Source organism: Mauremys reevesii, linkage group 4 (assembly GCF_016161935.1).
Source record: "Mauremys reevesii isolate NIE-2019 linkage group 4, ASM1616193v1, whole genome shotgun sequence".
In the NCBI taxonomy this organism is placed as follows: Eukaryota; Metazoa; Chordata; order Testudines; family Geoemydidae; genus Mauremys; species Mauremys reevesii.
Genome location: NC_052626.1, coordinates 150,264,896 through 150,284,446, shown reverse-complemented (window position 1 = coordinate 150,284,446; position 19,551 = coordinate 150,264,896). Strand labels below are relative to the sequence as shown.

At 68.6% G+C, this 19,551-nt stretch overlaps 2 protein-coding genes across 2 annotated transcripts; both read right to left on the bottom strand.

Annotated features, from left to right (window-relative positions):
• Window positions 1-1,922, bottom strand: C4H16orf54 (chromosome 4 C16orf54 homolog). Its single transcript, XM_039534344.1, has 2 exons — window positions 1,643-1,922; window positions 1-1,197 (listed from the first exon to the last, which is right to left on the bottom strand). The coding sequence occupies exon 2, from the start codon at window positions 1,182-1,184 to the stop codon at window positions 693-695; it is 492 nt and encodes a 163-aa protein (XP_039390278.1). The 5' UTR covers window positions 1,185-1,197; window positions 1,643-1,922; the 3' UTR covers window positions 1-692.
• A 4,114-nt stretch (window positions 1,923-6,036) lies between these two features.
• LOC120404133 (serine/threonine-protein kinase NLK2-like) lies at window positions 6,037-16,469 on the bottom strand. Its single transcript, XM_039536132.1, is given in 11 exon segments — window positions 6,037-6,206; window positions 7,361-7,454; window positions 8,340-8,541; window positions 9,208-9,294; window positions 12,309-12,410; window positions 12,957-13,166; window positions 14,881-14,966; window positions 15,308-15,414; window positions 16,064-16,084; window positions 16,086-16,181; window positions 16,465-16,469. Coding segments are annotated over 11 exon segments (1,059 nt in total). The 3' UTR covers window positions 6,037-6,157.
• Between the last annotated feature and the right edge of the window lie 3,082 nt (window positions 16,470-19,551).

Sequence of the window (19,551 nt, the reverse complement as noted above, 5' to 3'; positions counted from 1 at the left end):
CCTGCATCTCACCTAAACCTCTGGCTCTCCCCTCCCCCGCACAGGCAGTCTGTGCTTCCTACTCCATCACAGGGGGGGCAGGCCCCTCTGTGCCCCATGGCGGGCCGGGGAGGCGGGGGGTGCAGGCCCCTCTGTGCCCCATGGCGGGCCGGGGAGGCGGGGGGTGCAGGCCCCTCTGTGCCCTATGGCGGGCTGGGGAGGCGGGGGGGTGCAGGCCCCTCTGTGCCCCACGGCAGGCTGGGGGGGTGCAGGCCCCTCTGTGCCCCATAGCAGGCCGGGGAGGCGGGGAGGGCAGGCCCCTCTGTGCCCCATGGCGGGCCGGGGAGGCGGGGGGTGCAGGCCCCTCTGTGCCCTATGGCGGGCTGGGGAGGCGGAGGGGTGCAGGCCCCTCTGTGCCCCACGGCAGGCTGGGGGGTGCAGGCTCCTCTGTGCCCCATGGCGGGCTGGGGAGGCGGGGGGTGCAGGCCCCTCTGTGCCCCACGGCAGGCTGGGGGGGTGCAGGCCCCTCTGTGCCCCATAGCAGGCCGGGGAGGCGGGGAGGGCAGGCCCCTCTGTGCCCCATGGTGGGGGACAGTGTGGGGGGGTCCTCAACAGGCTTGTGCCCCCTCAATTTTCAAAGTGTCCCCCCAAAATCTCAGTTCTGCCCCAACATCCATGGGGTGAGTCCTGCTTCTTGGGGGGGGTCCCGGTGCTCACGGCCCCCTCCCCCCCCCGCGCCGGAAGAACTCGGAGATGTCCTGCAGGGTGACGTGGGGCTGGGCCCCCCAGGCCGGTGCCTCGGCGTCCCACAAGGCCGCGGTGCTGCCGGCGCTCTCCGGCGCCCCCGAGTGGACGCCGCTGGAGGTGCCGCTGCCCGCGCTGCCGGCGGGCCCCCGGTACCAGTCCTCGGCGCTGGGCGGGGGGCGCGGGATCCACAGGTCGCCCGTCTCCGCCTGGGGGGCTCGGTCCTGCTGGGGCGGGGCCGCCGGCTCGATCCACAGCGCCCCGCCCCGGCGCCAGACGCTGGGCACCCGCCGAGCCCGGGCCCCCCGGAAGAGCCGCTCGCCCAGCAGGGCCGAGAGCACCACGAAGAGGCCGGCCACCCCCGCCAGCGCCACCATGGGCGCCAGGCAGGCGGCGCAGGGCGGGGCGGGGGGCGGCGAGGGGGGCGGGAGCCGGGGGCTGGGGGGCAGAGACGGGGGCATCGTCGGCGATCGGCTGCGGAGAGAGAGGGGGGGAGATAAATGGGGGGTTCCCGGGTTGGGGGGGGGGCACCGGCTCTGACCCAGGCCTGGCTGAGGAGGGGGCCGAGGGATGGGACACGGGGGTCTGGCCCCTCTCGGGGGCACCGGCTCTGACCCAGGCCTGGCTGAGGAGGGGGGAGGAGGGATGGGACACGGGGGGTCTGGCCCCTCTGGGGGGCACCGGCTCTGACCCAGGCCTGGCTGAGGAGGGGGGAGGAGGGATGGGACATGGGGGTCTCCCAGCCAAGCTGTGCACAGGTTTGAGACAGGAAGTGACGGTGCCTCTGGGGGGCACCGGCTCTGACCCGGCCCCAGGGCGGGGGCTGGGTGACTCGGGGGTGCAGGGGATGGGATGGGGGCCTGTCCCCTCTGGGGGGGGCGCCGGCTCCGAAGGGGGGGCCGGGCCGCAGGTTACTCACGTCAAGGCTGGCAGCAGAGGGTGCCCGGTGCGCCAGCGGCTCGTGGGGGCCGGGCCGGGCGGTGCCCCATGGCTGGCGGGGGCCGTGTCGGGAGCCGGGCGCGGCTGGGGGGGGAAGTGGTCGAAGCCGTGACGCAGCGTTTCCTGCCCGGAGCCGTTGGCGCAAATGACGTGATGGAAACAGCTCTCGGGGTGGGGAGAGGGGCTCAGCGGGGGTGCCCTGTCCTCAGAGCCCTGCGTGAACCCAGGCGTCCTGGCCAGCTCGCCGTTCAGACCCCTCCCTTCAGTCGCCTTCAGCGTCTCCGTCACTTCCTGTCTCAAACCTGTGTGCAGCTTGGCTGGGAGTTCACTGCCCGCCCCGCCCCACAGGGGCCGCGTCCCAGTGCCGGGCGCGGGGTCCCCGTGTGCCCAGCCCCCCCCCCGCCCCAGAGGGGCCGCGTCCCAGTGCGGGGCGCGGGGTCCCCGTGTGCCCAGCCCCCCCCCCGCCCCAGAGGGGCCGCGTCCCAGCGCCGGGTGCGGGGTCCCCGTGTGCCCAGCCCCCCCCGCCCCAGAGGGGCCGGGTCCCAGCGCCGGGCGCGGGGTCCCCGTGTGCCCAGCCCCCCCTGCCCCAGAGGGGCTGCGTCCCAGCGCCGGGCGAGGGGTCCCCGTGTGCCCAGCCCCCCCCTGCCCCAGAGGGGCCGGGTCCCAGCGCCGGGTGCGGGGTCCCCGTGTGCCCAGCCCCTGTGCCCCCAGGGCCTGACGAAGGGGGTTTGCCCCTTGTTATGTTGTGTGCCAGTCTGTGGTGCATGAATACGGTGTGTGCCTCAGTTTCCCTGTGTGCCGCACCAATGCCTGGGTGGTGGGATTTGGGGGGGGTCTTTGGCCGAGACCCTCGGGGCAGGTGAGGCCTCTCCAGCGGCCGGTGCCCTTCGTCACCCGGGACCCAGGAGGGGGATACGACCAGGGGGTCAGGGCAAGGACCGGAGGAGGGGCGATGGGGGGGGCTGGAGCCCCGCAGCTGGAACCGGGCAGGCCCCTGTTTGGGACTCGGGGGGCAGAGCCCAGGGCACCAGGCCCAGGGTCCCCCCCGGATGGATGTAGCTGGAGGTCCCTGATGTCTGTGCTGACAAGCCCGGCCCTGCCGGCTACTAACTCGTCTGTGTCCCGGGGGGAGGCGCGGAGCCGGGGGGGGGGGGCCCGGGGAGCCTCCTCTCGCGGGGCCGGGGGCCCAGGAGCCTCCTCTTGGAGCTGGGGACCCGGGGAGCCTCCTGTCTCGGAGCCGGGGGGGGGGGACCCGGGGAGCCTCCTGTCTCGGAGCTGTGCTGGAGCAGGGGCTGTCTGTGTGGGGTGGGAGAGGGGGAGGATTTAGGGGAGGGGCAGGACCTGAGCCTGTAACCTGAGCTGGGGGGGGGGGGGGAGGTGACACCTCTGCCCGGGGAGCTGGACAAAGGCAGGGAGCCGAGTGCAGGGGGGGGTCAGTTTCGGTTTGGGGCTGGGTGGGGGGAGTTCAGGGGATCCTAGGCTGGGATCCGAGCCCCCTGCACCCCCAGAGGGGCCTGATTGAGGGGCCCTGGCTCTGCCCACGAGCTGGGCCGTATCCTGAGCTCCTGTGTCCAATAAACCCTCTGCTTTCCTGGCTGGCGGAGAGTCGCTGTGGGTCCCGGGCAGAGGGGGGCAGGGCCGGACTCCCCCCCACTGAGCCCTTGGTGAGCTCCATGGCGGTGAGGTACCGAGCGCCTCCCAGCTTGTCAGGAGCTCGTCAGGCCTGGGCATGGGGGAGGCATCGGACACGGTGATGGCATTGAGCTTCCGATAGTCCCCGCAGAACCGGATCGACCCGTCCTTGGGGACCAGCACCCCTGGGGAGGCCCAGGGGCTGGCGGAGGCTGGGTCACCCCCAAGGCCAGCATGGCCCTGACCTCCCTTTCCAGGTCCTGGGCAGTCTTCCCGGTGACCCGAAAAGGGGAGCAGCGTATCGGGGGGGGGGTGCCCCAGTCTCTACCCGGTGGACGGTCACATTAGTGCGCCCGGGCTGGCTGGAAAACAGCTGTGGGTACAGGAGCAGCACCCCCCGATCTCAGCCTGCTGGGCCGGGGCAGCCGATCCCAGAGGGGAGTCGCCTCCAGGGGGGAGCCAGCCTGGTCCCGGGGCCGCAGGAACGGGCAGCGCTGGGCGGCCGGACCAGCCCTTCTGCTCCCCTGGGCCCGCCCAGCCCTGAGCTCAGCACCCCTGGGTCTCCGTCGGGGGGGCCTCCCCCTCCCCCAGCCGGGGTCCCCGCTGCCCCCCCGCAGCAGCGCCCGCCACGCGAGCGGGGGCAGCTCAGGGCTTGGCGCATCGGCCGGCTGAACCCAGGGGGGTGAGTTCAGTCCCTGGGGGCCACTTGGGGAGCTGGGCTGCTAGTGAGGGCAGGGGCTGGACGCCAGGACTTCCGGGGTCCCGTCCAGTGCTAGGAGACGGGGATATTCCCCCCCCCATTGCCAGCCCTGCTGAGCCGGGCGGGGTCCTACTGAACCCCTGCCCGGCCCGTCGGGCAGGGGCCAGACCCACCCCCAGTGCGAGCAGGGGCCTGGCCCAGCGCCAGGCGAGGGACCCCTGGTCTGTCAGGACCCCACCCCAGAGGGGCCTGGCCCAGCGCCAGGCGAGGGGTCCCCGTGTGCCCAGCCCCCCCACCCCAGAGGGGCCGGGTCCCAGTGCCGGGCGAGGGGTCCCCATGTGCCCAGCCCCCCCACCCCAGAGGGGCCATGTCCCAGTGCCGGGCGAGGGGTCCCCATGTGCCCAGCCCCCCCACCCCAGAGGGGCCGGGTCCCAGTGCCAGGTGAGGGGTCCCCGTGTGCCCAGCCCCCCCCACCCCAGATGGGCCGGGGCCCCGCGCCCGGCGAGGTCCCGTGTGCCCAGCCCCACCCCAGAGGGGCCAGGTCCCAGTGCCGGGCGAGGGGTCCCGTGTGTCCAGCCCCACCCCAGAGGCCGGGTCCCAGTGCCAGGCGAGGGTCCCCGTGTGCCCAGCCCCACCCCAGAGGGCCGGGTCCCAGTGCCAGGCGAGGGGTCCCCGTGTGCCCAGCCCCCCCCACCCCAGAGGGGCCGGGTCCCAGTGCCAGGCCAGGGGTCCCCGTGTGCCCAGCCCCCCCCACCCCAGAGGGGCCAGGTCCCAGTGCCGGGCCAGGGGTCCCCGTGTGCCCAGCGCCCCCCAGCCCAGAAGGGCCATGTCCCAGTGCCGGGCGAGGGGTCCCCGTGTGCCCAGCGCCCCCCAGCCCAGAAGGGCCGGGTCCCAGCGCAGGGCGAGGGGTCCCCGTCTAACCAGCCCCCCCCACCCCAGAAGCAGCCGCATCTCGGCCGCGCCCCGGAAGGAAACCCCGGCAGCGAACGCGCCAGCAGAGTTTAATGCTGGAACGTCCCAGCAGGTTCGATTAAATCAACAAAACCCACCCGGCGTTTCAAGTTTCCAGGGTGTTTTCGGTCGCCCCCTTTGCCACGAAAAACCAGCGGGGAAAATCGGGGCAAAGCCGCAGCCCGGAGCCACCGAAACCCGAAATGTTGGGGGCGAGGTAGATTTGGGGAGCAGGGAATGAATACAAATTCCCAGCCTCTCCCAGCGGGGGGCGGGGGGACTCCTGGGTGGGGTGGGGGCAGGGCTGAGGAATTGGGGCGGCAGCAGGGGGCATTAAGGGGACTTGGGGGTGGGCTGTATTCACAGTGCAGACTTGGGAATTTGGGGGCGTGGGAGGGATTTGGGGCTCAAGGTAGGTTAGTTTCTGGTGCAGACTCAGGGAAGTTCAGGGGTGCTTGGGGGCAGTTTTGGGGGCCAGGAAGGGCCATGTTTCCTGAGCAGATGCAGGGGAAACTAGGACGGGGGCAGGTTCGGGGCACTGACAGTGCAGATGCCGAGGAGTTTGGGGGCTGTGGGGTGGTTGGGGGGGGCTCATCTTTCCGTTGCAGAGACAGGGGAATTTGGGGTTGCAGAGGGGAGAGACGGGGAGTCTCCTTTCCAGTGCGGGCTCAAAGGAATTTGGGGGTGCAGTGGGGTTCATTTTCCAGTGCAAACTCAGGGGCTTTGGGGGTTCGGGGCAGGGGCGTATTCCCAGTGTAGCCTCAGGGGTTGGGGGCATATTCCCAGTGCAGCCTCAGGGGTTGGGGGTTCGGGGCATATTCCCAGTGCAGCCTCAGGGGTTGGGGGGGCATATTCCCAGTGCAGCCTCAGGGGTTTGGAGGTTAGGGGCAAATTCCCAGTGCAGAATCAGGGGGTTCGGGGGGGCGTATTCCCAGTGCAGAATCAGAGGGTTCGGGAGGGTTTATTCCCAGTGCAGAATCAGGGGGTTCGGGGGGGCGTATTCCCAGTGCAGAATCAGAGGGTTCGGGGGTGCAGGGAGGTTCAGGGGGAACTCGAGGGGTCCCTTTGATTTCAGGTCCGGGACCCTTGACTTTTCCCCAGCAGTTCAGCAGGCGATTCGGGGTCCGTCCCGCTGTGGCCGGCGGGCTCCAGCCCCCCCCTTTCTCCTTCCATCTGGCCACCCCCGAACCCCAAAGCTGCCTCCAGCCGCCTTCATCTCTCGTCCTTCTTGGAAGCTTTCGACGAATGCCAGGCCGTCGACCTGCAGGGGAACGAGGGTTCAAACCCAGCCCGGGGGTCTGGCTTGGGAGCTGTGGGGAGCAGGGTGGGGGGCTGGTGAAGGTGCTGTGGGGCGGGATGGGGGGCTGGGTGTGGGTTGGAGCAGTGGGACACTGTGTGGCGGGGCTGGCTGGGGTGGGCGCCATGGGGAGGTAGTGGGGCGTGGGGCGCAGGCTGGCGGGCGCTGTGGGGCAGAGGCTGGCGGGGCGCTGTGGGGCAGAGGCTGGCGGGGGCTGTGGGATGGAGATGGGGGCACCGTGGGGCAGAGGCGGGGTGCTGTGGAGCACAGGCTGGCAGGTGCCGGGGGCACCGTGGGGCGAGGCAGGCAGGTGCCGTGGGGCGGGAGGCCGTGGAGCAGAGGGGGACACCGTGGGGCGAGGCCAGCAGGTGCCGTGGGGCAGAGGGGGCTGGGCGCCATGGGGCACAGGCTGGCAGGTGACGTGGAGCAGAGGGGAGGTGCTTTGGGGCGGAGCTGGGACGCCGGGGCACCGTGGGACGGAGCTGGGGACGCTGGGGCAGAGGGGGCACTTTGGGGCAGAGGGGATGCCATGGGGCAGAGGCGCTTTGGGGCAGAGGGGGATGCCGTGGGGCAGAGGGGCGCCGTGGGCAGAGGGGGTGCTTTGGGGCAGAGGGGACGCCGTGGGGCAGAGGGGGGGCACGGTGGGGCAGAGGCGGGGACGCCATGGAGCAGATGGGGGGAGCGGTTGGGGGAGGAGCCCGGGACGCCGAGGGGCAGAGGGGGGTGGGCGCCGTGGGGCACAGGCTGGCAGGTGATGTGGGGCGGGGGTGCACTTTGGGGCGGAGCTGGGGACGCCGTGGGGCAGAGGAGGAGCGCTTTGGGGTGGAGCTGGGGACGCCGTGGGGCAGAGGGGGACACCGTGGGGCGGAGGGGGATGCCGTGGGGCGGAGTTGGGACGCCGTGGGGCGGGGACGCCGTGGGGCAGAGGGGGACGCCATGGGGCGGAGCTGGGGACGCCGTGGGGCGGGGGACGCCGTGGGGCAGAGGGGACGCCGTGGGGCGGCGCTTTGGGGCGGAGCTGGGGACACCGTGGGGCGGGGGACGTGGGGCAGAGGGGAGACGCCGTGGGGCGGAGCTGGGGACGCCGTGGGGCGGGGGGGACGCCGTGGGGCACTCACCGGATGAAGGTTTTGAAGGCGGCGGAGTTGGGGTTGATGCACAGGGGGACCCGCGCCCCCTTCTGCTGCTCCAGGATGAAGCTGTGAACCAGCTCTGCAAGAGAGGGGGGCAGCTCCATATCGGGGGGGCGCGGGGCAGAAATTCACTGCGGGGGGCTGGAGAGGGGGTCGGGGAACAGATCCAAACCGGGGTCCTTGTGGGGTGGGCGGTGGCTGTGGGAGCCAGAGGGGTCTGTGGGGTTCATGTCAGGGGCTGGTGTTTGGGGACAGTGGGGTTTGGAGGGTGTCAGGGCTTGGGGCTGACAGCAAGAGGTCCCAGGGGTGAGGGTCAGTTTTAGGGGCTGTGGGGGCCCCAGGGTAGGTCGGTGTGTGGGGTGATGGGGCGGCGGGGGTGGGTCAGCGTGTGGGGGCACCGGGGCGGCGGGGTCACCTTTGGCCTGCCAGACGGAGCACAGGCCCCGCTCGTTGGCGTCGTCAAAGCGGGGGGCCGCGGGGGGCCGTGGCGGGGGGCTCAGCATGCGGGGGTACCAGGGGCACCGGGGGCAGGGGCGGCGGGGGTCACCTTTGGCCTGGCAGACGGAGCGCAGGCCCCGCTCGTAGGCGTCGTCGGCGGGAGCCCTGGCGGGGGCTCAGCATGCATGCGGGGTACCGGGGCACCGGGGGCAGGGGCGGCGGGGTCACCTTTGGCCTGGCAGACGGAGCGCAGGCCCCGCTCGTAGGCGTCGTCCGCGGGGGCTGCGGGGCCGTGGCGGGGCTCAGCATGCGGGGCACTGGGGCACCGGGGCAGCTGGGGTGGGTCAGCGTGTGGGGGCACCGGGGGCAGGGGGCGGCGGGGTCACCTTTGGCCTGGCAGACGGAGCGCAGGCCCCGCTCGTAGGCGTCGTCGAAGCGGGGGGCTGTGGCGGGGGGCCCTGGCGGGGGGCTCAGCATGCGGGGGCACCGGGGGGCACCAGGGGGGCAGGGGGGCGGCGGGGGTCACCTTTGGCCTGGCAGACGGAGCGCAGGCCCCGCTCGTAGGCGTCGTCGAAGCGGGGGGCCCTGGCGGGGGGCTCGAAGTCGCTGGCGTAGACGCGCCCCGAGCCCAGGCTGTGGCAGCAGCGGCACATGGACGTGTGGTAGCGGAGTCGCCCCTCCTGCAGGTACGGGTGAGCCAGCGCCGCCCGTGCCGAGAGCCGCCGCGCCTGCGAGAGCCAGCGTGGGACCCCGGCGTCCGGGGGGGGACCCCAGCGCTCCCGGGGACCCCGAGTCTGAGCCCCCAGCGCTCCCGGGGACCCCGAGTCTGAGCCCCCAGCGCTCCCGGGGACCCGGCGTCCGGGGGGGAGCCCAGCGCTCCCGGGGACCCCGAGTCTGAACCCCCAGCGCTCCCAGGGACCCCAAGTCTGAACCCCCAGCACTGCCGGGGACTCTGGAATCTGAACCCCCAGCGCTCCCGGGGACCCTGGAATCTGAACCCCCAGCGCTCCCGGGGACCCGGCGTCTGAACCCCCAGCGCTCCCGGGGACCCCAAGTCTGAACCCCCAGTGCTCCCAGGGACCCTGGCGTCCGGGGGGGGGGAACTCCAGCGCTCCCGGGGACCCGGCGTCTGAACCCCCAGCGCTCCTGGGGACCCTGGCGTCCGGGGGGGGTAACTCCAGCGCTCCCGGGGACCCTGTCATCCAGGCGGGGAACCCCAGTGCTCCCGGGGACCCCGGCGTCCGGGGGAAACCCCAGTGCTCCCAGGGACCCTGGCATCTGGTGGGGAGGACCCCCAGCACTCCCAGGGATCGGGAAGGGACCCTGGCATCTGGGCAGGGAACCCCCAGTGCTCCCAGGGACGGGGAGGGGACCCCGGTGTCCGGGCGACTCACGGGGTCAAAGACCAGCAGGCGGCAGAGCAGGTGAACGGCCTCGTGGGTCGCCTCCCCCGAGAGCAGGTGCAGCACGGACAGCGCGGGCTGGGGGACACGGAGCCTGAGTGGGGCTCCCCTCCCCCGGGTCCCCAATCGCCCCCGGCCCAGCCCCCCGCTTCCCCAGTCCATCCCCCCGATTCCAGCCCCCCATTTCCCCCGGCCCAGCCCCCCCTTCCCCCTGCCCAGCCCCCCAATTCCAGCCCCCCACTTCCCCGGCCCAGCCCCCCGCGTCCCCAGTCCATCCCCCCGATTCCAGCCCCCCATTTCCCCCGGCCCAGCCCCACTTCCCAGTCCATCCCCAATTCCAGCCCCCCATTTCCCCCGGCCCAGATCGACCATGTCTGCATTATCAAGAAGTTCAGAAGATCCTTGCAGGACGTTAGAGTTAGAAGAGGAGCAGACGTGGCGTCCGACCATCACTTAGTGGTGGCCAGATTGAAGCTGAAGCTGAAGAAGAACTGGATAGACGCGTCAGACAGAAGAGCGAAGTACAACGTCAACCTTCTGAAGGACCATAAGACCAAGGAAGATTTTGGATTGACGCTGAAGAATAAGTTTTCAGTACTACAGGATCGGTCTGAGGAAGAGGAAGACAGTGTACTCAACAGATGGCAGAAAGTGAGAGACACACTTAGGTCAGCATGCCAGGAAGTGCTTGGAATTAAGAAACACCAGCAGAAAGAGTGGATCACAGCAGAGTCCTTGACAAAGATAGAAGACAGAAAGAAGAAGAAGGCAGCAGTCAACAACAGCAGGACTAGAGCAGCAAAGGCCAAAGCTCAAAAAGAGTATGCTGAAGCCCACAGAGCAGTGAAGAGGAATATTAGGAAGGACAAGAGAGATTATGTGGATGGACTGGCAGCAGAAGCAGAGCAGGCAGCATACAGCGGTAACATGAAACAGCTGTACGATACTACCAAGCGACTGTCTGGAAAGTTCAGCAAGCCAGAATGTCCCGTTAAAGACAAGCAGGGAAAGTCTATAACAGGAATAGAACAACAGATGAACAGATGGGCGGAGCACTTTGAGGAACTCCTGAACAGACCAGCACCACCAAATCCACCAGACATCGACCCAGCCAACGAGGACCTCCCAATCAATTGCGATAAACCAACCAGAGACGAGATCAGAAAAGCCATCACCATGATGAAGAACAGGAAGGCAGCTGGACCTGACGATATCCCAGCAGAGGCCCTGAAAGCAGACCTGGATGCTTCAGTGGAAATGCTGTACCCCCTCTTTGAGAAGATATGGGAAGAAGAAGTGATTCCGGCTGACTGGAAAGAGGGATATCTCATCAAAATCCCCAAGAAAGGAGACCTCAGCAACTGTGCCAACTATAGAGGAATCACACTCCTGTCGGTGCCAGGGAAGGTCTTCAACCGAGTCCTCTTAGAGAGAATGAAGGATGCCGTCGATCCACAGCTACGAGATGAACAGGCAGGTTTCCGGCAGAACAGATCATGCACGGACCAGATAGCAACGCTCCGCATCATAGTTCAGCAGTCTATGGAGTGGAACTCCTCGTTGTACATCAACTTTGTTGACTATGAGAAAGCATTCGATAGCGTGGATCGAGAGACCCTCTGGAAGCTCCTTCGGCACTATGGCATCCCAGCAAAGGTGGTCAACCTGATCAAGAATTCATACGACGGCATACACTGTAGAGTGATCCATGGAGGGCAGCTCACAAACAGCTTCCAGGTGCGAACCGAGTCAGACAAGGATGCTTGTTGTCACCACTTCTCTTTCTTCGTCATCGATTGGATTATGAAGACATCCACTTACAAGCGTAGGAATGGAATCCAATGGTCATTGTGGACCCAGCTTGATGACCTGGACTTTGCCGACGACCTTGCACTCCTTTCGCACAGTAAACAGCAGATGCAAGAGAAGACCAACGTAGTGGCAGCCACGTCATCACAGGTTGGCCTCAACATCCACAAGGACAAGACCAAGATCCTTAGGATCAATTCCATCAGCAACGACCCAGTCACACTGAATGGAAGCCCCCTGGAAGAAGTGCAGTCCTTCACCTACCTAGGTAGCATCATCGACCAGCAGGGTGGCACAGACGCAGACATCAAAGTAAGGATTGGTAAGGCAAGAGCAGCCTTCTTACAGCTCAAGAACATCTGGAGCTCCAGAGAGCTGTCTTTGGCAATAAAGATTCGACTGTTCAACTCCAACGTGAAATCAGTCCTACTGTATGGAGCTGAAACCTGGAGGACAACCAAAACAACCACCAGGAAGATCCAGACCTTCATTAATAGCTGCCTCAGAAGGATTCTCCAGATCCGCTGGCCAGACACCATCAGTAACATCCACCTCTTGGAGAGGACCCATCAACTCCCAGCAGAGGAAGAAATTAGAAGGAGAAGGTGGGGCTGGATAGGACATACACTACGCAAGCAGCCAACCAACATCCCCAGACAGGCACTGCAGTGGAACCCCCAAGGCAAGCGGAAAAGAGGCCGCCCAAGAAATACCTGGCGACGCGACCTTCAGGCTGATAGCAAAAAATGGGCTATACCTGGAACCAGCTAGGCGAATGGCCCAGGATAGAAGACTCTGGAGATCTGTGGTTGGCCCATACCCGGTTGGGGTGACGGGCATGAATGAATGATGAATGATTTCCCGGCCCAGCCCCCCACTTCCCCAGTCCATCCCCACTTCTCCTGGCCCAGCCCCGATTCCAGTCCCCACCCCTGCCCAGCCCCCAATTCCAGCCCCCTTCCCTGCCCAGCCCCGATTCCAGCCCCCCACTTCTCCCAGCCCAGCCCCCTTCCCATGCCCAGCCCCAATTCCAGCCCCCACTTCTCCCGGCCCAGCCCCCAGTTCCCCTGCCCAGCCCCAATTCCAGCCCCACTTCTCCCGGCCCAGCCCCGATTCCAGCCCCCACTTCCCCTGCCCAGCCCCAATTCCCAGTCCATCCCCCAATTCCAGCCCCCCACTTCCCCGGCCCAGCCCGATTCCAGTCCCCACTTCTCCCAGCCCCCAATCCCAGCCCCGCCTTCCCCTGCCAACCCTGACTGCCCCCAGCCCCCCCCGGGGCTCACCGGTTTGTGGGCGCCCCGCAGCACGTGGGTCCGGGCCCCCTCGCAGGCCGAGCGCAGGGCGTGGGGCGGGGGGGTGCCGAGGAGGTCTGTGATCAGGTCCAGCTGCAGGGTGTGGGGGGGGGAGTTAATGGGGGGTGCGAGAGCCTCCCGTGCAACCCACCCCCACTAGCCCCTCCTCCACCTCTCCTCCCCACCTCCCCCGAACCCCTCCCCACCTCTCTCCAGCCCCTCCCCTCTCCCCATCTCCTCCCCATGGCTGCCCCGCCGGCCCCGATCCCCTCCCCATGGCTGCCCCGCCGGCCTGATCCCCATGGCTGCCCCGCCGGCCCCTGATCCCCTCCCCATGGCTGCCCGCCGGCCCCGATCCCGCCCCATGGCTGCCCGCCGCCCCGATCCTCCCCACAGCTGCCCCGCCGCCCCCGATCCCCTCCCCACGGCTGCCCCGCCGGCCCCCGATCCCCTCCCCACGGCTGCCCCGCCGGCCCCCGATCCCCATGGCTTCCCGCCGGCCCCGATCCTCCCCATGGGTGCCCGCCGGCCCCCGATCCCGCCCCCATGGCTGCCCCGCCGGCCCCCCCCGATCCCGCCCCCATGGCTGCCCCGCCGGCCCCCCCGATCCCCCCCCCATGGCTGCCCCGCCGGCCCCACCTGCTGGATGGGGCTGGAGCCCTGGAAGAGGACGCGCCGGCCGAGCAGCTCGGCGAAGATGCAGCCGACGGCCCAGAGGTCGATGGGGGGGCCGTAGTGGGGGGTCCCCATGAGGATCTCGGGGGCCCGGTAGTACTGGGTCACCACCTCCTGCGTCATGGGCTGCCCCTCGTCCGGCTCCTCCAGCCGCGCCAGCCCGAAGTCGCAGATCTGCCGTGGGGAGGGGGTGAGCCCGGACGCCTGGGTCCCCCGCCCAGCCCCTCCCCCACTGCCTGGGAACGCTGCGGGGAGCCCGACCCGGACGCTTGGGTCCCCTGCCCATTTCAGGTTCTGGGGAGCACTAGGGGCCCCTAGTGGAACAGTCCCGGACGCCTGGATCCCTTTCCCTGTCCGGTGTCCGGGGGCCGTCCCGGACGCCTGGGTCCCTTTCCCTGTCCAGTGTCTGGGAGCCGTCCCGGATGCCTTGGTCCCTTTCCCCGTCCGGTGTCTGGGGGCCATCCCCCCGGATGCCTGGGTCCCTTTCCCCGTCCAGTGTCTGGGAGCCGTCCCCCCGGATGCCTGGGTCCCTTTCCCTGTCCGGTGTCCGTGGGCCGTCCCGGAAGCCTGTGTCCCTTTCCCCGTCCGGTGTCTGGGAGCCGTCCCCCCGGACGCCTGGGTCCCTTTCCCCGTCCGGTGTCTGGGGGCCGTCCCCCCGGACGCCTGGGTCCCTTTCCCCGTCCGGTGTCTGGGGGCCGTCCCCCCGGACGCCTGGGTCCCTTTCCCCGTCCGGTGTCTGGGAGCCGTCCCCCCGGACGCCTGGGTCCCTTTCCCCGTCCGGTGTCTGGGAGCCGTCCCCCCGGACGCCTGGGTCCCTTTCCCCGTCCGGTGTCTGGGAGCCGTCCCCCCGGACGCCTGGGTCCCTTTCCCCGTCCAGTGTCTGGGGGCCGTCCCCCCGGACGCCTCGGTCCCTGTCCCCGTCCGGCGTCCGGGAGCCGCCCCCCCGGCCCTTTCCCCTTCCGGCGTCTGGGAGCCGTCCCCCCGGACTCCTGGGTCCCTTTCCCCGTCCGGCGTCTGGGAGCCGTCCCCCCGGACGCCTGGGTCCCTGTCCCCGTCCGGCGTGTGGGGGCCGTCCCCCCGGACGCCTGGGTCCCTTTCCCCGTCCGGCGTCTGGGGGCCGTCCCCCCGGACGCCTGGGTCCCTTTCCCCGTCCGGCGTCTGGGGGCCGTCCCCCCGGACGCCTGGGTCCCTTTCCCCGTCCGGCGTCTGGGGGCCGTCCCGGACGCCTGGGTCCTTTTCCCGTCCGGCGTCTGGGGCCGTCCCGGACGCCTGGGTCCCTTTCCCGTCCGGCGTCTGGGGCCGTCCCGACGCCTGGGTCCTTTCCCGTCCGGCGTCTGGGGCCGTCCCGGACGCCTGGGTCCTTTTCCCGTCCGGCGTCTGGGGGCCGTCCCGACGCCTGGGTCCTTTCCCGTCCGGCGTCTGGGGCCGTCCCGGACGCCTGGGTCCTTTCCCGTCCGGCGTGTAGGGCCGTCCCCGGGACGCCTGGGTCCTTTCCCGTCCGGCGTGGGGCCGCCCCGGACGCCTGGGTCCTTTCCCGTCCGGCGTGTGGGGCCGCCTCGGACGCCTGGGTCCCTTTCCCCGTCCGGGGTGTGGGGGCCGTCTCCCCGGACGCCTGGGTCCCTTCCCGTCCGGCGTGTGAGGCCGTCCCCGGACGCCTGGGTCCCTTTCCCCGTCCGGCGTCTGGGAGCCGTCCCCCCGGACGCCTGGGTCCCTTTCCCCGTCCGGTGTCTGGGAGCCGTCTCCCCGGACGCCTGGGTCCCTTTCCCTGTCCGGTGTCTGGGGGCCGTCCCCCCGGACGCCTGGGTCCCTTTCCCTGTCCGGTGTCTGGGGGCCGTCTCCCCGGACGCCTGGGTCCCCTCCCAAGGCTGAGGGGCTGGGGGGGTCTCACCTTGAGGACGCAGTTGCTGTTCACCAGCAGGTTCCCCGGCTTGATGTCCCGATGGAGCACGCCGGCCGAGTGCAGGTATTTCAGCCCTGGGGGAGGGGGGCAGCGTTGGGGGGGGCTGGGACTGGGACCCCCAACCTGCCCTGCTCCCTGCTCAGGGATCCCCCCAGGACCCCCCCCCCCGTGCCGAGAGAAGCGGGGGAGGGGCCGGTGACGTATGGGGGGGGACGCCGGGTGGCCGGGGGAGGGGAGTGCCCTGGGGGGGGTTTGGGGCGGCTGAGGGTGGATATTTGGGGGCCCCTGAGAATTGGGACGTTTCGGGGGCTGTGGGGCCTGGGGAGACGGGGGGTGTCTGGGAGGCTCTGGGGGAACATGGGGGGTTGGGGGGGTTTCTGGGGTCCCTGGGGGGCTGGGGGGGGCCGGGTCTCACCGCGCAGGATCTGGTAGAGAAAGACCTTGATGTGCTCGGCGCTCAGTGGCTGGGGGGACACGATCACCTTGTGCAGGTCGCTCTGCATCAGCTCCGTCAGCACGTAGCTACCGCCGGGGGTCAAGGGCGCGGCTCGGGGGGCAGAGCCCCATGGCCCCCCACAGCCCCCCCAGCTCCCCGAGCCCCCCCAGCTCCCCGCCCCCAGACCCCCCCGCCCTCCCCTCCGTCAGCACGTAGCTACCGCCGGGGGTCAAGGGCGCGGCTCGGGGGGCAGAGCCCCCTGGCCCCCCAGCCCGCCCCAGCTCCCAGCCCCCAGAGCCCCAGCTCCCTCCCCAGCCCGCCCCACCTCCCAGCCCCACAGCCCCCAGCTCCCCTCCCCAGAGCCCCCCCCGCCCCTCCGTCAGCACGTAGCTGCCGGGGTCAAGGCGCGGCTCGAGCAGAGCCATGGCCCCCAGCCCCTCAGCTCCCAGAGCCCCCCCAGCTCCCCTCCCCCAGACCCCCCCGCCCTCCCCTCCATCAGCACGTAGCAGAGCCCCTTGCCCCCCCCAGGCCCCTCTGCCATGGCCCCTAGCTCCCCATAGCCCCCCAGCACCCCTCCCCCCCAGCCCCCGGCCTCTCCACCGTCACCAGGCGGCTATGAGGGGGCCCCGCTAAGCCCACTCCCCCAGACCCCTAACCACCCCCAGCACCTCCTGTTGCCGCGGTTACCCCCAGGGCAGCCCCACGGCTCCCTGCCCCTCCCCACGGGGCGGATACATCTCCTCGAAGCAGTCGATCTGGGGGCTGCAGGATATCCAGCGCCGACAGCACCTGAGGGGCCTGGGGGGTGAGACCCCAGATAACCCCACAGGGTCCCAGAGCCAGCCCCACGGCAGCCCCCCTGCCCCCCCTGCAACCCCCAGCCCCACGGCAGCCCCTGCCCCACTGCAACCCCAGCCCCACGGCAGCCCCGCCCTCCACTGCAACCCCAGCCCCACGGCAGCCCCTGCAACTGGCCCCAGCCCCCTGCCCCCACTGCAACCCCCAGCCCCACAGCATCCTCCATACAGCCCCCCCACCACTCCGTCACCCCTCACTGACCCACAGCCCCCAGCCCCACTGCAACCCTGGCTTCATAAACGCCCCACCCATAGCCCCCACCGCAACCCCACAGCTACCCCATGTTCCGCAGCCCCCCATAAACCCTCCCTACCACCCCCCATCCTGGCACCAGAGACCCCCCAAATCCCCCGGCTCACGTTCTAGAGGGGTGTGGGGATAGATAGATAGATAGATAGATAGATGAATGGGGGTGTGGGGATAGATAGATAGATAGATAGAGAAATTAATGGGGGATAGATAGATAGATGGGCGATGGGGATAGATAGATAGATAGATAGATAGATAGATAGATAGATAGATAGATATAGATAGATAGATAGGGGGGGTGTGGGGATAGATAGATAGATAGATAGATAGATAGATAGATAGATAGATAGAGGGTGTGTAAGGGTATAGATAGATAGATAGATAGATAGATGGATAGATAGATAGAGTGTGTGTAATGGGATTGATAGATAGATAGATAGATAGATAGATAGATAGATAGATAGAATGGGGGTGTGGGGATAGATAGATAGATAGAGGGGGTGGGGATAGATAGATAGATAGATAGATGGGGGTGTGGGGGGATAGATAGATAGATAGAGGGTGTGAGGGATAGATAGATAGATAGATTGCTGCAGAGCTGGGGCTGGAGCGCGGGGCTGGGGCCCTGAAAGGCCATTGGGGGGGCAGCTGCAGGGGTTGGGGGGGCTGGAGCCGGGAGGCCGGAGCGAGGTTGGGGATGGGATGACAGGCAGAGCCTAACAGGGCGGGGCTGCTGGGAGCATGGGGTGTCTGGGAGTGGGCAGGATGCGGCCGGGCTGGGGTGGGAACTGGGGGCCTAGGAATTGGGTGGGCAGGGTTGGGGCAGGGGTGGGGGCAGTGGGGCAGGGATTTGGAGGCAGGGAATTGGGGGCTGAGGGGCAGGAAGGGGCGGTGGGGCAGGGATTTGGGGCAGGGGTGGGGCTGAGGGGCAGGGAAGGGGGCGGTGGGCAGGGATTTGGGGGCAGGATTTGGGGCCGAGGGGCAGGAAGGGGGCAGTGGGGCAGGGATTTGGGGGCAGGGGTGGGTCAGTGGGGCAGGGATTTGGGGCAGGGATTTGGGGCTGAGGGGCAGGAAGGGGCGGTGGGGCAGGGATTTGGGGGCAGGGGTGGGGCGGTGGGGCAGGGATTTGGGGGCAGGGAATTGGGGGGCTGAGGGGCAGGGAAGGGGGTGGTGGAGCAGGGATTTGGGGGGCTGAGGGGCAGGGAACGGGGGGTTGTGGGGCAGGGATTTGGGGGCAGGGAATTGGGGGGCGGTGGGGCAGGAAGGGGGCTCTGGGCAGGCTATTGGGGGCTGGATGTGTCAGGGCAGAGAAGCTGGCGGCCGGGGCTGCACTTGGAGACCCTACTGTAAACAATCCCGGCTGGGCTGGGGGGTCAGGGCGGGGATCGGGGGCACAGGCCCCCCCAGTACTGAAATCGCACCCGTCCCCCCAAGCCCGGGGGCGGGGCGCAGGGCTGGGGGCGCGGGGACGCTTGGGGGGGCGCAGGGCTGGGGGCAGGGGCCGGGGGCCGGGGTCCCCCGCGATGGGCTCCGGGGCGGCCCCAGGCCCGCGCCGGCGAAGGAGGCGGCGGCTCCGGCTGGTCCTTTGTTAAAGGCAACGGCGGGGGAGACTCCGCCCAGCTGGAAAAATCCCCCGGACAGAAATCAGAGGGAGGGCGTGAGGGGATGTGTGTGTGGGGATAGATAGATAGATAGAAGGGTGTGGGGATAGATAGATAGATAGAGGGTGGGGATAGATAGATAGACAGATAGAGGGGGTGTGGGGATAGATAGATAGATAGAAGGGGTGTGGGGATAGATAGATAGATAGAGGGTGTGGGGATAGATAGATAGATAGAGGGTGTGGGGGATAGATAGAGGGGGTGTGGGGATAGATAGATAGATAGAGGGGGTGTGGGGATAGATAGATAGATAGAGGGGGTGTGGGGATAGATAGAGGGGGTGTGGGGGGATAGATAGATAGATAGATAGATAGATAGATAGATAGATAGATAGAGGGTGTGGGGGATAGATAGATGGGGCTGTGTGGGGTGGGTGGATGGATGGATAGATGGGGTGGATGGGGGTGGATAGAAGGGGGCTGGGTGGGGGTGGATGGATAGATGGGGGTGGATGGGGTGGATAGATGGGGGCCTGGGTGGGGTGGATGGATAGATGGGGGCTGGGTGGAGCTGAGTGGGGTGGATGGATAGATGGGGTGGATGGGGTGGATAGATGGGGGCTGGGTGGGGCTGGGTGGGGGTGGATGGATAGATGGGGTGGATGGGGTGGATAGATGGGGGCCTGGGTGGGGTGGATGGATAGATGGGGGCTGGGTGGAGCTGAGTGGGGTGGATGGATAGATGGGGTGGATGGGGTGGATAGATGGGGGCTGGGTGGGGCTGGGTGGGGTGGATGGATAGATGGGGTGGATGGGGTGAATAGATGGGGGCTGGGTGGGGTGGATGGGTGGGGCTGGGGTGGATAGAAGGGGCTGGGTGGGGCTGGGTGGGGTGGATGGATGGATGGGGTGGATAGATGGGGGCTGTGTGGGGTGGATGGGTGGGGCTGGGGTGGATAGAAGGGGGCTGGGTGGGTCTGGGTGGGGTGGATGGATAGAGGGGTGGATGGGGTGGATAGATGGGGGCTGGGTGGGGTGGATAGATGGGGCTGGGTGGAGCTGAGTGGGGTGGATGGATAGATGGGGTGGATGGGGTGGATAGATGGGGGCTGTGTGGGGTGGATGGGTGGGGCTGGGGTGGATAGAAGGGGTCTGGGTGGGGTGGATGGATAGATGGGGGCTGGGTGGGGCTGGGTGGGGTGGATGGATAGATGGGGTGGATGGGGTGGATAGATGGGGCTGGGTGGGGCTGGGTGGGGTGGATGGATAGATGGGGTGGATGGGGTGAATAGATGGGGGCTGGGTGGGGTGGATGGATAGATGGGGGCTGTGTGGGGTGGATGGGTGGGGCTGGGGTGGATAGAAGGGGCTGGGTGGGTCTGGGTGGGGTGGATGGATAGATGGGGGCTGGGTGGGGCTGGGTGGGGTGGATGGATAGATGGGGTGGATGGGGTGGATAGATGGGGGCCTGGGTGGGGTGGATGGATAGATGGGGCTGGGTGGGGCTGGGTGGGGT

What these genes read in the sequence shown, in the direction of transcription:
- C4H16orf54 (XM_039534344.1), bottom strand. Translation starts at nt 1,184, where the DNA reads ATGCCCCCGTCTCTGCCCCCCAGCCCCCGGCTCCCGCCCCCCTCGCCG.